The 16,271-nt window shown below is 42.7% G+C and overlaps 1 protein-coding gene and 1 pseudogene across 2 annotated transcripts in view; one reads left to right on the forward strand and one right to left on the reverse strand.

Moving 5' to 3' along the window:
* The window catches only part of LOC148020142 (U11/U12 small nuclear ribonucleoprotein 25 kDa protein-like), a 35,320-nt gene extending 19,492 nt beyond the window's left edge, over positions 1 to 15,828 (reverse strand). The window contains exons 1-4 of one of the 2 annotated variants that reach the window (XM_087700432.1): positions 15,582 to 15,828; positions 14,096 to 14,201; positions 13,947 to 13,978; positions 6,185 to 6,319 (exon numbers count right to left, since the gene is read on the reverse strand). In XM_087700432.1, coding sequence (XP_087556558.1) covers positions 6,228 to 6,319; positions 13,947 to 13,978; positions 14,096 to 14,201; positions 15,582 to 15,774 — 423 coding nt within the window. In that variant the 5' untranslated portion in view covers positions 15,775 to 15,828 and the 3' untranslated portion in view covers positions 6,185 to 6,227. The remainder of the gene's footprint in view (positions 1 to 6,184; positions 6,320 to 13,946; positions 13,979 to 14,095; positions 14,202 to 15,581) is intronic. The other variant, XM_087700431.1, reaches the window with a different exon arrangement.
* Positions 930 to 3,104, forward strand: LOC148020143 (uncharacterized; annotated as a pseudogene).
* Positions 15,829 to 16,271: the final 443 nt, after the last annotated feature.

The following is a 16,271-nucleotide window of genomic DNA, read 5'->3' on the forward strand; positions in this document are numbered from 1 at the left end:
CCACAGGCCCAACACAACAAGACGGAGTTCGCCCCGAAAATGGACGAGGTCCAAATAGAGCATATGATTACCAATGCCATCAACAAAGTCAAGGAGGAGTATGACAACGGACTGAGCATAGTGAACAGGCAGCTGAACGGTAAGATTAAAAAGCTGGAATTGAAGATAGAAGCCCAAGATGGGGAGATTCAATCACTTAGGCAGCTACTGACTAACATTCAACTCAGCCCCAAGCTAGAGGAAGGAGAAATTCAACCTAGCATGACGGAGGAGCTCACCCACATCAAAGAGGAAGTACAACAACTCCAAAAAAAAGGAGGAGACAACGAAGGAGGCTGTTTGTTGGGCAGAGATGCTCAAGAAAACCCAACAGCAAATAGAGGAGGCGGAGCAATCAAATTGCAAAGAAGGGGAAACACCTAGCACACGCACCTACAACAACCATAATCAATGACACATTGGAGGAGAAACAAAAAAGGAAAATGAGAGCACTCCATGTTCGGGTGATGGGGCTGAAGATGCATGAAAAAGTGGATGAGGACACCAAGGTGCTATACACGTTAATGAATATTAAGAAAGACACGCATGTCTCTGCTTGGAGAGTGGGCAAGAAAAGCAAAAAAGGGGAGAGCTCAAAAGAGCATGCGCTCATTCTCCGCTTCCCCACCATGGAGGCTAGAAGAGACTTCCTAGCTCAACGCCGTACATTGAAGGGGACCTGTGTGTTTTTGGGTGACAATCTCACACCAACCCAACTAGCCCACATGAGAGAGTGCATGCCAAAAATTAAGGCAGCCAGGGAGGAGGGCAAACTCGCCTTCTACAGAGGAGGGAGAGTGGTAATCATGGAGAGGCGCCACAACTGACGGTGTGAGACCTATGGGACCAGCCTTGCAGTGGCAGTTTGGAACTGTAATGGAGCCCTCTGATTGGATGTGGGAGCTTTTGAGGAGACATTCAAAGGGAGAGATATAGTGTTCTACTCCGAGACGCATTAGGGACCACATACTACACTTCCACGGGTGACAGGCTATAGGTGGGAGTTAGCTTGCAGGAAGGAGACACGCACAAACCACAGTAATCGCGGGTCGGGAGGAGTGGCAATGTTATTCAGGGAGGAGCTATAGCAGATGATCCAGGTAGTCCGCAGAGATGAGCAAGCCAGATACATGTGGGTGAGAGTGCGTGGTGAGGAACGCACTTTGTATGTTGCCATATGCTATTTCCCCCCTATGACGTCCCAATACACCCACCCAAGGGGCAACCACCATATGTGGCTTTGGATGGGGATATTTGGGAGTTCTCGAAGGAGGGAGAGGTTATCTTACTAGGAGACTTTAATGCCAGGACAGCCTCCCATCAAGTGTCTTTTTTTTATGCATCTAAGGAGATGCTACAGGAGCAGGATGTGTCAGAGCTACAGCTGGAGAGGACATCTCAGGATATGGGGGAAGTCACTGAATATGGGAGATACCTTGTGGAGATGGGCACAGCACACAAGTTGGCCACTCTCAATGGCATGGCTAGATACCCCCTATCCGGCGCCTTCATGTGTTATCCTCACCGACACAAAGCCAGCACAGTAGACTATGTTCTTGCCCCACTGATGCTGATATCTCACATCCAAGACCTCTCAGTATCCCCACGCCTTCTCGGAGTTGCAGTGGATCATGCCTACCTATCATTCACCATTGACCTCCATTTCACTGACACACAGACCCATCATGTAGCTCATCGACACCCTAGATACCTCTTTTCCAGAGAGTCAGAGGATATCTATGAGGCGGAGATCCTCAGATTGTTACATGATGCAGACCCCGACATTCCATTACAGGAGATGACTCAGCAGTTCAGTGAGGCCCTACACATCGCTGCAGGTGTAGCCTTCCCACACTCACGACCCACACAGAGAGCCTCCACCGGGGTGACTCCTCAGAACAGCTGGTATGATGATGAGTGCCGTGAGACCAGAGCAGCACGGCTACAGAGAGAGATAGCACTAGGGTCCACTACCCACAGATAGGCACAGATACTCTTTAGACACCTCACACGGTGGAAGAAGAGGACATTCTTGGCCCAGCTAGAGCGAGACCTATATCACTTATTCTTAAGCCAGGACTCTAGAGAGGCTTGGAAGCTTTTCAAAGAGCATTGCCCGACCACACCTATTATGTCCACCACTGTATGGGAAGAGTATGCAGCTAGTCTTTATACTGTGGAGGGTCATCCACCTCTTCCTGAACCATTTGAGCCTTGTCCAGAGACCACTTTCTTTACAGAAAGTAGGGTTCGAGAGGCCATTGACAGACTTAGCAGAGGAAAGGCACAAGATCATGATGGACTAGTAGCTGAGCACTTAATCCATGCTAGAGATTTGGTGGCAGGTTTCTTAACAGAGCCATGTGTGAGGGCCTACCAAAAAGCTGGAGCATGAACACTATTGTGCCTATCCTCAAGTCAGGGGACCCTACTCTACCCAGTAACTATCGAACTATCATGGTTGGGCATACATTGGCCAAGTTATATGCTTCCATCCTTGAGCATGAGTTAAGCAGGTGGGCAGAGATGTGGGGTCTTAGAGCACAGGGACAGGTTGGCTTTAGGAGAGGCTTCTCCATGTTGGATCACATCCTCACACTCCGAGCGATCATTAAGGAGGGAAGGGCCCATGGTCAACGGACCTACTGCTGCATTGTGGACTTCCGCAAAGCCTTTGACACAGTACCGAGAGACAGGCTGATACATAGATTACATGACATGGGAGTACTGAAAGAGCTCAATTGGGGTATTTTGGCACTGTATGAGAGAGTTGGGGGCAGAGTCCGGACACCTGAGGGCCTTTCAACACCTATTTACTCCACCATTGGGGTGAAGCAGGGATGCTCCCTCTCTCCGACATTATTTGGTCTGTACATTGATGGGATTGCTGATTATATTTCACAGGAAGGAGATAGAGCAACTCCACTAGCTAGCACTTGGATACCTCTCCTATTGTAAGCAAATGACATTGTATTGATAGTTGACTCTCCAAAGGGTCTACAAAGACACTTGGATGCATTACACTCCTATACTTTGGACACTGGGCTTTCAGTGAACCTTGGTAAAACCAAGGTAATGGTATTTAATACTACACCACAGTGGGTCAGGAGATCAGGGCGCACTTATGACAGATGGAGGTCAATGGAGAAACCCCTAGTGTCCATGATATCCAGGATGATCAAATGTAAGGCCTCAGTGCCACATGAGATCATCAAAGCCAAGCTAGCAGGTACACCGATTGTGGTAGAGGCACTCACCCAATCGGTCGCATACATACATAGCCTATGGGACTTACCCAGACACAGATATGCACAGTTGGTCCTTGAGTCCTCCAAGCAGCTTGCCAGAGAGGGTGATACTTCATACTGGTATGCACAGATCTCGGCCTGGTTTGAGCTGCATGCCTTTAGCATGGACAAGTTACCCCCCTTCCAATACTCCCTTGATGCACCATCTCTTGATCTGAGCAGGTTAGAGATTCGCAAGATCATCAGGATGGATCTTACCCAGTTGGATATCAGGCGAACATGGTTGATGCCAGAGCAGGAGCTAGGGACAAAGATGGCTTTCTACCGCGAGCATTTCCTTCATACCACAGATTATGGATTTATTGTTCGCCCGAGATACATGGACACCCACCTTTCCCATGGGTCAGATGTACTATTGGCCAGTTACGCACCTCCTCACATTAGCTAGAAATTGAGACTGGCAGATATAGATCCATCCCACCAGAGGAGCGCGTATGCCAGATATGCCAATTAGGGCCAGAGACAGAGGAGCATTATATCTGTCGTTGCCCAACGTATTATGAGGTCCGTGGTCGTTTCCACTGTCTCTTTAGAGACGGATTTGGACCACTATCTAGAGTCATGGATTTTACCGATCAGCGATGCCTTGGCCTCTTTCTTCTCGAGATACGACCGCTTCGTGACATGCGCCTCAGGAGTACAGCTGCTCTAGGACACCGAGGCCCTTCACAGAGGCAGCTCACAAGCTTCTTTGCAAAGAAGACTCAGAAAACTTCAATACAATTACAGCCACAGTCCACACGAGAGCCTCTCTCACCGCCACAGTCCACACACAGACAAGGAGTACTGAGTGATCGAGCCGTTTAGCTTAGCCGGATCCAAACGTCCTAGGCCTCGACACAAACACCGACAACACCTTCATAGGCGAATACAAGGGATTATTGCTCGGGCTAGAGCTAGGCCCTCCATACCCACATGAGATTGTACCATTTTGGAGCTCATTGTTACTAGATAGAGCTCTATGTTTTACACATAGCCATAGTTAGTTTCCTTTCTTATTCTGCTTGTATTACATATTTTGCCCAGACAGTTGTACCATCATACACATGATTGTAACTCATGGTCTCATAGGCCATTTTGGCCTTTTGTAGACGTTAATATATCATTTCATTTCATTTCTCTCTCTCGCGTAATCAAATGGCTACCTTAGTGGTAAGTCACTTATTTTATTAACCCATTGACCTGAGTTTAAACCTCCCTTTTTTTAACACCTATACTGGAAGCATGTGGAATGTAGAAGTTGAACCCAAGACCTTCTAGTCACCACACATTAAACATAACCAACTAAGCTACACCCATTCTCTGTGTTTGTGTGTGTGTGTGTGTGTGTTGTACTCGTTAGCTATATACTGTTCACTGCTTATTTTCCATTTAGATAGTCATAGCATTAGATGTCCGTTATTTTCAGACATGGGAAATTTCCCTAAATTTTTAGATGTGACATTTTGGTCTCATAGGCTGATTTGGCATTTTGTAGGCGTTAATGTAACTCTCTCTCTCTCTCTCTCTCTCTCTCTCTCTCTCTCTCTCTCATAAATGCCTACGGTGATCCAAGCATGTAAGGAAAAAAAAAGTAGTATACAAGGACTGCCAAAGCAAGACATTAACATGATTACAAGGACATATCAAAGCCCAAAAAGAGATCTATCTAGAGTCCAAGGATACACTTGTAGTACAAGACATCAGGCACCATGAGGATCGGTGGGAGTAGCAATACTGATTTGATAGGAGCTACAAGATTGAATGTGCATTGTGGCACGTGACCCTAAAGGTCAATATATGTGGGTGAGGGTAGAGATCTCATGAGGTCAAATGCTATACATGACCCAATGCTACTTCCCTCGAAAAGGATCAAGATGTGCTAATGGGGAAATACAATAGGAGGGAGAGGGAGAGGGAGAGGGAGAAGCAAATAGAGTCATTATTCCTAGACCTATCAAATGACATTATACACTATTCTAGATTAGGAGAGATTATGGACACTTTATTTATGTTGTGGATAGTTTGGCCGCTCTCCTCACATTTATATTTAAAAAGGCACTAGCGGAGGGCTTCCTAGACAATTGGACCATCTACACCATTGCCCCTATCCACAAATTTAAAGTCCCTTTAGATCCAAGCAACTACAGGACCATTATGACACTTGCCAAGATCTATGGAGTAGTGATGGAGGCAAAGTTGAGTACCTATGCAAAAGAGGGGGGTTGAAGATTGCAAGACACTAGATTCGGGTGGGGAGTCTCCACACTAGATCACATCTTCACCCAAAGAGGGATGATCGAGAAGGTGAAAGGTAAGAGGAAGAGAATATATTGCTGCTTTGTGGGCTTCCAGAAGGCATTTGACACAATCCCACAAGATAGATTACTACAAAGGCTGCAGACACTCGGATTCAATGAGATGAGATTTGGAGCATCTATGAGAGGGTGGTGGGGTGAGTCAACGGCCCATGAGGACTCTCAGATGTGATCTCAAGCACCATCAACATGAAGGAGGGCTGTCGTTGAGATAGAAGGACATATCATCCACAGTGGCAACGACAGGGTGGACATAGCAGGTAAATTGGTCTCTATTATGCTGTAAGATCTATCTTTGTACTCTTTAAGTTAGAAACATTTGTATTCTACAATATTTGTTCGCAAGAAGCATCACTAGATTACCTTGTATGTTGTATTTTTCTTCTACTTTAAATGACATTTTGAAAAAAGACATTTGTAAAGAAAATCACGCCATAATTAAAATTATATGAATTTGACCCTAATTTATGAACAACTGGATTTACAAGCATCACACCCATACCATGGACACATAAAGGCATATATCATAGCTTGTCTTACTTGACAGTTATTTCTGATCCCAAACTCCTGAAGAGGGGCTTGGTCATTGATGAGTTTTTGATTCAAGTAACAAAGGCAGTAGTTTTTCCAAACATGTCTCCTGCAACAGCAGATGGAAATCTAGCATAAGAGTACCTGTTTGTTTCTTCATGATTGATCTTTTAAAGAGATACTTGGTAGCTGAAAGATACCACTCAAAAACAGAGTCTTACGTGAAAAGCAAACAGGGAAAGTTGCACTTTATTATTAAAGAAAGCTAAGAATATACAGATTTGTTTACACTCCAGTGACATGATATGCTTGCGCCTTATTGATGTACGAAGATTTCAAACAGAAGGACCATACAGATGCCAATAGCCACAGGGCTTTGATATTCACATGGCCACATAAGATACAGTTGGAGTCTGGAGAGCACCGTTTGAAAAAGCTTGGAGCTTCCTAAAGGAAGAGGCTCTCCATGAAATGATCTCTTGCTTTAGAGCATGATAGCATGTCATAAGCATAAAATCCCAAATACAGTAAGACACCACAATGGAATGAAATGAACAATAGCCAACAGACTAGTGCAGCTGAAACTTAGGTTTAACTTGTGAGTTATCCATCTAACAAGCAAATAGAATATGGTTGTGAGTGCCTATGACCATAGAAACAGGGAGCAGCGATTCCAGGTCATAGGAACAGGTGAATGCATCCCCTTAACCCCCAATTGAAGAAACGGGCAGAGAACATTTTAGGTCATCCCTTATCCCATTCAATTCCCATTCCACTTGTTCCCTGGCCCGTTCATGGTTTGAAACAGGCTGTTCCAATTTTGGGAAAAAGTATGAAAATTTGCTCATTTCTATCTGCCTATTACATTCCAGCCTGGCCCATATTCTTCTTGAGAGTCCACAACCACATCCGACAATAACTATACAATGTGTACAATGCCATTGGCAAAAATAATTGTAAAGAAAATCACCAACTCTAAACCAAAAAAGTCAAGCCTCAAAAAGAATCTGCGTGTATCCTGCTCTAAGCCATCATGCCACAGCATGTATCAATTAAACATCTAAAGGAAACACCCAAGGATTTCAGCAGAACCTCCTTAGATTTGAACAAACTATCAGTAAATCCCTGGAACACATTTATAGACCAAGACTGAATGATGTTAGCAATACACCTTCTGGTCGGGCAGCAACGGGCAGCTTTCAGGCAGTTGTGCAGGAACAGCAGGCAAGGGGGCAGTTACCAGGCAACAGGCAGGTCGAGGGGCAGCACGGGCAGGATTGGAGAGTCGGACAGGACAATCGGCAGCAGTCCAACTGGATATGCCACCTGGCACAGCAGCAGTTGGCCAGTTTCAGCCTGGCAGACTTGCTCTCTTTTTCTCTCTCCTAGCGACTATTTTTAGGCCCCAGCCCCAATGGTCTTCTACTTCATCTTTTCTGTCAGTGAGAGTGAAGATTCTGAGTGCATACTCAGACACGCACCGTGTACATCTTGTAGAATTCAGCTTTGGCATTCAGTGTTCATCTCTTTCACTCAGCCTGTGCATCTGCTTCCACAGCACTGCACTCTGACAAAGTATCATAGTAGTGAGGCTGAACCAAGGTGGACAGATCTGATGAGAAGAATTCAGTGCGTCAAGCTGTATTTTCAGCATACAAGTGCAAGCAAGAGGGCTGCACATCAACCTATGACTGGAGCAAGTGGAGGTGCACATGAGCAGAGGAAGATTTGTTGTGTTTGCTAATCAGGAGGGCCGCTTGTGTTAGCCTCTATTTTTCATGCTTGTCACCTCCTAGTTGTGAGCTCCACCAAAGTGTGAGGAAGACGGAGGAGCTTTGACAGTTTCCAGCCCTGCATTAGCGTGCATTTCAGTTTTTTGTCAGTTTTAGTGTGTTCACAGTGGCAATAAATGATCCAGATTTGTGCATTTCAGATTTTAGACTGCTCAAGGCTGTGTTCACACTATAGCACCCAGTTGGGGGCTGGCAATCAGGTTTGACTAGGTCCGCCAAGAGCAATCAGTCTTATTTTTGGCATGCTTTTGGGGTAGTTGGCCAATTTGGGGGCTTCTCCCATATTTATAACAGTCCCCCCATACTTGGCAAATTATCTTGTTTTGCTAATCAGCATGGCATTTGATTGGCGCACTTCTAAGTTGGCCTTACATATGCATCAATTGCCAAACAAGAATCATTTGCTTGTGCTCACTACCCACATTTGGAACATCATGCTGCTATATTGACTCTTCCTTTAGTACATCTTGCTGTCTCGAAGCTCTTAAAGACAAGTTCCTCTTCTTGCCTTTATTGTCCTCCTTTAAGGAGTTCAAAAAGCACATGAGCTGAGGATCATTTGCCAATTGCACAAACATTTCAACTATTGTCCTCAGCTAATCTTTAAACCGGTCATCAAATTCCTCTTCCTCTTGCTAGTAGTCAACTTCAAGAAACCTAGAAGGACACACATTTTGGTCTAATCCAACATTATCAACTTGTTGTCCATACCGTAAGCCTTTTCCAAGATTAGGCATTCTAATTTTCCAACACTTTGTGAATTTTCAAATTGAGAGGCATCATCCCTAGTTGATCCCATCTCACTACTTGAAGACATTCTTGTGGTAATTCTCAGCTGAATACAATTTCAGCACCAGAGCAAAGCTTCTCACCTTCAATCAAGTGCCTCAAGCCCACCAAGTCAAGGGATTTGATGGTATCTAATACCAACCTTCCTTCTTGGAAAGAGTGGTGATTCCATAATCAAGCACTTAATTACAACAATCAATAACTAAACATAAATTGAAATGTACAATTTACCTTAATAATCTTAGACAATAGACACCCTATTGGCCCCAAAACTGGTGCCCCTTTTGGTATTTCTTTAACTTCAATTGCCAATGGATGTACTACAAGCTGAGATTTCACAATCTCCTTGGTTGATCCAACAATTAGCAAATAAATTGGGCAATTTGCTCCTCCATTTTCACCAAGGACTTACTCTAACTAGACCCCAATTGGCCAAATGCTACCCCAAATTTACAATGGATGGCTAAGCATCTGAAACCCATGACAATACAATAAGTTGCAAGTGCTGACTTTAGTGTATGATGCCTTATCTTATCCAAGGCGACCGCTAAACCTTAATTATTGCATAAATTTAGGATTTACAGGAGAGATCCCTTTGCTGTCCACCAAATTTGGCTAAGATCTACTCAAAATGGCTGAAAATACTAAGATCTCTTGAGAATGGGTTGGAGAAGGTGAGAGAAAGCCAAAATGAGAGAGAAACCTGATTTTCTTCTTGCAAGAAAACCCTAAAATCTGCCTGTTGCCTGCTCCATCTTGCATTAAATGCACTCACCTACTGCCAAGTACCGCCAAAATGTTATCACCTGATCAGCAATGTTGTTGCCAGCCCTTGGAAGGTGTCTCCCTATTGTCCCCTGCCTACTAAGGCCCCTAGATGAAACCAATTGTTGTTCTCTAATCCGAAAATGAACCAATAACTCCCTCTCTCTCTCCCCCAAGCTGTAAACTGACTAAATGGTTGAGACCCAGTCCCTAAAAACGTTTTCTCAATTTGCATGGGCATTTTTGCCAGGTGGTAGCCTTCTAAACTCATTTTTTAGCATTCTCCAACTATTTAATCAATTTTCAAAATTAAATAATCCGAAATATAATTTTAGCCCTTCTCATCCTACCCAATATTAAATGTGCCCATCCATAATTAAATTGGCTAGGCCATTTGTAACCTAGAGTGGTCCCCAATCTTTGTTGACCCTTAGACTGGCGTTAACTAATTAATTAATGCTAGTTCCTAGTGTCACCATTGACACTTATTGGCCAAAAAACTGTCCTATAATCAAAACTAACACCAACTAACCACCAAAATCTAGTTGCATAACTTTAAACCTTGACGCCCACTGCATCCTTGAGGTCCTTGGCCTGTTACCATGAAATAACTGCCATGTGCATCATGTGCTAAACCTAGCACATTTGATTTGTAACTTAAACAAATGTTATTAGTAAGATTAAAACATCTCAAAATTTCACATCCCCATGGCAATATCCTAGTAATGGAACCATAAACTAGCCTTCCTTCTTGGATAGGGTGATAATAACCTGATTTAACAATAATTACAGCAATGAATTAATTCATAAAAATTAATAATACACACTTTATCACTTTAATCTTGGACAATGGACAGTCTATTGGCCCCAAAACTAACGACCCTTGCAATATTTCTTTAGCTTTTATTGCAAATGGATGGAGTACAACTAAGATTCTATTATCTCCTCCACTAGCCCAAGTGCCTCTTACTATCAACATTGACCAGTAAGCCTTCAAACCAATTTTCCCTTTGGTTTACTTAGGGATTGGCCTTCACCCTACTCCTTGAAAGATAAATTAAGCCCCAAATCTGATATGGGTTGGCTGACCTCTTGAATCTCCCTGAAATTCTTTAATTTCAACTATTGAAATTAAGTCCTAGGCTCTCAATTTTAAGCATGCATACCACAGTGGTTATCAAACCCTAATTTCTACTAAAAATTAGGGTTTACATCAAATATTTTTCAATATCTCCATCTCTTATGACTCAAATGGTTGGATTTTACTAAGATAACTTGAGAGATAACTATAGGATAAGAGAGAAAGCTATAGAGAGAGAAATTTCAAAGTTTCACCACAAGAAAGGTTGAAAAACTATCATTGCCCTATTCAAACAACCATGGCAGCTATCCCCTACAGCTTAGGACCACTACTAGAAAAGCTATTGTCACATCTTGTATGCTATCACCTGCACCAAAAGGACCTAGGGCTGCGGTCACCTACACCTAGAGGGCTCCAAATCGCCATCAGCTACTATAGGACTAATCCCTAGTAGTTGAAAATCACATCAGCAGCATCCCCTTGCTCTCTAACAACCTCCTTCTTTCTCACAATGGTTGGAATGCACTTCCATCAGCCCCTAAGAATATTTATCCCACTTGCATGGGCAAGTTTTGCCAAGTAGCAACCTTCTAATCCCATTTTTCAACATTATCTAACTTACTAAATTAATTTTTAAAATATTAATTCTAAAAATTAATTAAATAATTATTCTAATACCGAGAAGACTAATTCCACCAATCAATAATTAAATGGGCTAGGCCAATTTATCTCCCAATAATCCCTAAGCAGTTATTAGCCCTTAGACTAGCATTCATTAATTGATTTATGTCTATTCACTAATGTCACTACTAACATTAGAGGCCAATAAACTAGTCTGGGCCAAAATCTAACACCAAGTACCACCTAGTATCTGTCAAGCACAACTTATTACAACTTTTGCCTTTGGCATCAACTAATATCTCGAGGTCTTGTGTCCCACACTATGAAATAATTGATATGTATCTCACATATGCAAGTCACATTTATATATTTGATTAACTTTTAATCAAACGCCAAGCAAAGCAATAAAATTTCACATCCTCGTGACAAATGCCATGGTTGCTTTGGGGTAGGACCTTTTAGTTATTGAAAAAAGGGTAGAAAATAATTCTCATTTTGTCTCGGGCACAATCCTTTTGGGCCTAGAGGGATGTTGAGCTATTAGGCCTTTTATTAACCCACAATTCTCTTGAAACCAGCCCCAAAAGCACGTTAAAGCTGAATTGTCAAATTACAAGGCTTATTTGTGGAGAAGCTCAAATGTGTCCCCAATCCTCTATAAATAAGAGCCTATGTGAGTGCATCCCTATCCTATATTCATTATTCCAGCCAACTATCATCATCCCTCATCTTGCCCACTACTGTCTACACCCTCCACCGATGGATATCTTAGTTGGTGGTGCTTCCCAAGTGTTGTCCAATGCCATGGCTGTTCACGAACTATGAACCAGGCGACCTGATCTAGAGTGCTTCCATTGCATCTTCATCGCCAAGTACACATGACCCAACTGTTCCAGACCTGTTTCCAACCACGCAACCTGTTTTGGATCACTTCTCAGCTGCATTTTCAGCATCCATCACAGCTGCCAGCTATGCAGGGTCAATCAGTTGCTCTCTTTCATCAAATACCTTGCATTTTGCTGCCAATTCAGGCTGCCCGGCACTGACCACCCTCCAACTGTCGCCTGCAGCCTACAGCAGCCAGCCTTGTGTTTGCTGCATGGAGGTCTCCAACACTGCTGCCATTTGCATTTGCCAGTCTAGCAGGCCACCTCTGCCGCCATCTTTCCAACATCATTAGAGACTACCTGCTGCATTTCGGGATCTGTTCAAGGTACAACACACTCTCAGAGCTGTCATTGGTGTGTCCCAACTCTTCCAACTCACCTCATCTACAGCCCACTCGAGCCACAAAAGTTTGAGGCCCATTGTATCATACCAGAATACAATTTGATTACTCATTTATCCACTTTTCACTCTGAGTTCTTTTCACCTTGAGTTCTACTTTCATTGTGTTCATCCCACACTTTGAGTTCTCTCTCTCTGATCAAGCATTTCTTTACACAAGAAAGGGGTTCAATGAGGCCCAGGAGAGGGGATGCCGATTGTGGGAAGGGCAGCATGTAGGCTAGAGAGAGTCAGGAGACAGCATGCAAGGCAGCACGAAGGCTGGGGGAACCGCATGCAAGGCAGCGAGAGGAGCTGACTGGAAGGGCAGACCTGGCAGGAGGATGAAAAGTGGAGGGAACAACAAAAACTCAGCCATCTATGCACAAGTCCTAGTCAGCTTCAGCTCTCACATGCTTTACCTTGGGTACTCTTTCTTTTGCTTATTATTTTGAATGTTCTCGATAAAATCTTCCCATCATAAGAAAAAACAATATGCAAAGAACGACCTCTTTCTTTAGTATCTGCCTATATTTATTACCTTTTAAAACTAATTACTCCTACTCAAATCAATAATAGAGGACAAAATCCTCTTTTGTCAACAAAATAGACATTGAGAGCAACAATAACTCATTATCAAGATGAAGCCAGATGGTTTTATAGTGATGCCCTTACGAAATAGCAATTATAATGTTGAGAGTCAGTGGAAGCATCATTACACTGAAACTCCTGCTATCTAACAGAGATTATACATCTTTTCTCTCTCTGTATTTCCAGCATATAGATTTTGTCCAATCAAAATGAGTTCCATACTCTAACAGCTTACCTATACGAGAAGTCATGTCCTTGATGTGGCTACACAAAAATAAAAGATATGGCCTCCATGAAAACACAATTCACTTGGCAACTTGAACCAAAAATATTAATATCATATCTTACCACTGATTATCATGAAGTGCTTTCAATAGAATTTTCTATTCTTGGAAAAAGGAAGTGAGAAATACGTAGTACGTTTGACACTTGTCCTGCTATAGCCAAATCCAAAGTAGTAAGTCTGAATTTAGTTAGCATCCAATGCAATCAAGTCTCAGTTGTTCCCTTGAACATAAGGCACCAACATAACAAGGTTTTGTAGGCCAAATCACAAGCTGATGCACAAGAAGTCAAGCACTGGCAAAATGCTGAAACTTCAAACTTGTACAGAGAAAACCATATATCTACGTGTCTTCTTCAAAAAGCACTAAATAAGATCTATCATTATAGTTCATGCATAAAAGTTACGGTCTTTTTTTAAAGCAGCAAATTCCCTGGACAATTTCAGATATATAATACACATGCTCTGTAAATAGGGATTACGATTGCTTGTTGTATAGGGTTTGTGCCTTATCTTTATGCATTTCCCCTTTTGCACAATGCATTCTGCATTTTCTTTGTGACTATTATTGTATGCACATACCCAATTGAAGATTTTTGCATCCCCTCAATTCCCTGCACAATTAGTCTTTCCTTTTATATCAAAGAACTGCTTTGATGTAAGATTTCACATGTAGCAACATTCAAGCCACCATGTAGATGGGTGTAGAAAGACCAAAATATTGAACATACCATGAAATATGGCGGTGGCCCAACTCTACTTGCTCCATTGTATTCACCTTTTTTTGTACCACTACTTTTAGGTCACGAACACGTGCATTGTTTGGAACAGCAACATCTGCAAATCAATGGTTATTACAATCTCTCTCTCGCCCTCCCTCCCTCCTCAAGAGCCAATTCCCACACATCCAGTTTGCAAGTCTCATCATTGCCACATTGGGGCTGATTTTTATTGCAGATTGGCATAGAGGAGGCAAGAATTGCCAAGCCTCATAAGATATTAGAAAGATTATAGCGTACAGGAGACACTTGCAAAACGTAGACAACTTCTCTGGTACCATTGACCCAAACATCATTAGGGGGATTCATAGATAGTAAGTCATCGGGAAAATAAAATCAACAACATCATGGGACTTTTGTTGCTCTGCTTTTTCTCATAGAAATCTATCTTGTTGGAAAAAACAACAATCTACTACACCATGGGCTCCCTCTACTAACAACCTCAATCTGACACATTATACCGTTAGATAAACCCATTATGGTTATGGTAGACCATCGGCATGGCAATACCTATATGTGCATTGCCATATATGGGCATATCCTCAATGTGCACAAACTGCAATACAAGCAGCAATAATCCCCTATATTGGCTTCACACATGATAGTGAACATGTGTTCACTGACCACATATGCACAAGGATCTTAAGCATAGACCTCACGATACCCTTGAAAATGGGTAGGCCAGCCTGATACACTCAAGATCATCCTTAAATGACCTCATTATCCGAATGTCCTTCATGAGGTCCTTCTGCTAGCCTCACTATGATAGTGATAAGAGTCGGGAAGGCAATGATCAGGAGAAAGCTCAATTGTCTTTCTGTAAATATGAACCTGACATATCAAGATTTGATCCTACTAATCCAATGGCTGAACTGATCGTGTATGGATATGAAGTCAAGGTACTGGTCATGTACAAAGGGGAAGCAGATATCCACTAATTGCAATGCTCCTAAATCGGTGGTCCTTGGATGGTTGACGTTTGAACAAATTATGTGCCCTCGTCGAGCTCAATGTTTTTTCCTGAATGTATCCAGGATGATGCTCAAGGGACCGACGTGGTCTGGTATTATAGACCTCCCGACTGGTTAGGTTATTCGTTATTCATTCAAACTTTGTAATAGACTTCCTCTCGTTACACATTTTTGGATATGGAAGTACCCTAACAAGGTTGTTTTGTATTTCACATTCTGCCTTGGGACATTTTGTTCCAAGGAGTCTTATTAATAGAATTTTTTCTCTTCTTTGAAGACGACCAAAAAGGATGGTGCTCAAGCGACCGTTTGTCTATTCTCCTCATGTGATTGGTTTCGTGGAGAAATTCACCATCAAAGATCCTAGAATCCTTGGCAAGCATTTTCCCAACCACTTAACGGGGTCATTATCGGGATTTAGAGCAAATATTCACTTTGAGCACTACTTGAGAAAGAGGAGCAATCACCAAAGCATGTGTTGTCCATCTTGAGAACGGAGAGCTTCATGGCACGGCCCAGTTCGACGCTGATGAGGGTGTCGATGTCTGAGACGCTGGCGTTTTTGGGAACATCAGCGAGAAGCGAGTCCTCTAACAGAGCTGCAAGCATCGATTTCAGCCGCGCAGCTTTGTTGTAGTCGCCCTTCGGCAACATAGCCATCCTTCCCGTCCTTCCCTGCCCCCTTCTCTCTTACTTTCTGAAAGAATAATCGTATTAATTACTCGGGCAGTAAGACGGTCACTCTCCCTCTCTATATATTTATTAGTAAGACGGTCACTCTCCCTCTCTATATATTTATTTATTTATTTATATCTCCAATTTTTCAAAGTGGAATGCAGCTTAATATTACAAGACGCCTAATTTACTCGTAAAGTGCAAGAAAGAGAGAAACTCTCATTTAGTACATCAAAATCAATCTATACTTTTTAATTATTTGAGCTACAAAGTACCAAAGAGCTCTCAAACCTAGCTCCCATAGCAAATCGTATACCAATGCAAATTTGAATTGGCTGACTCCCCCTTATTATCCTTATTAATGAAAAGAAAAGTGAGAAGGTGGTCATTGGTGATGGATTGGGAGAAGTATGTTCTCCCTCTCTCTCAACTGAGGCTAAGGCTAGGGAGAATAGTAGGGGGAGCAAAGGCAGGCAGCAACA

The sequence above is a fragment of the Lygodium microphyllum genome, chromosome 19 (genome assembly GCF_053477565.2).
Source record: "Lygodium microphyllum isolate KBCC chromosome 19, Lygodium_microphyllum_v1.1.10, whole genome shotgun sequence".
NCBI classification, from domain to species: Eukaryota; Viridiplantae; Streptophyta; class Polypodiopsida; order Schizaeales; family Lygodiaceae; genus Lygodium; species Lygodium microphyllum.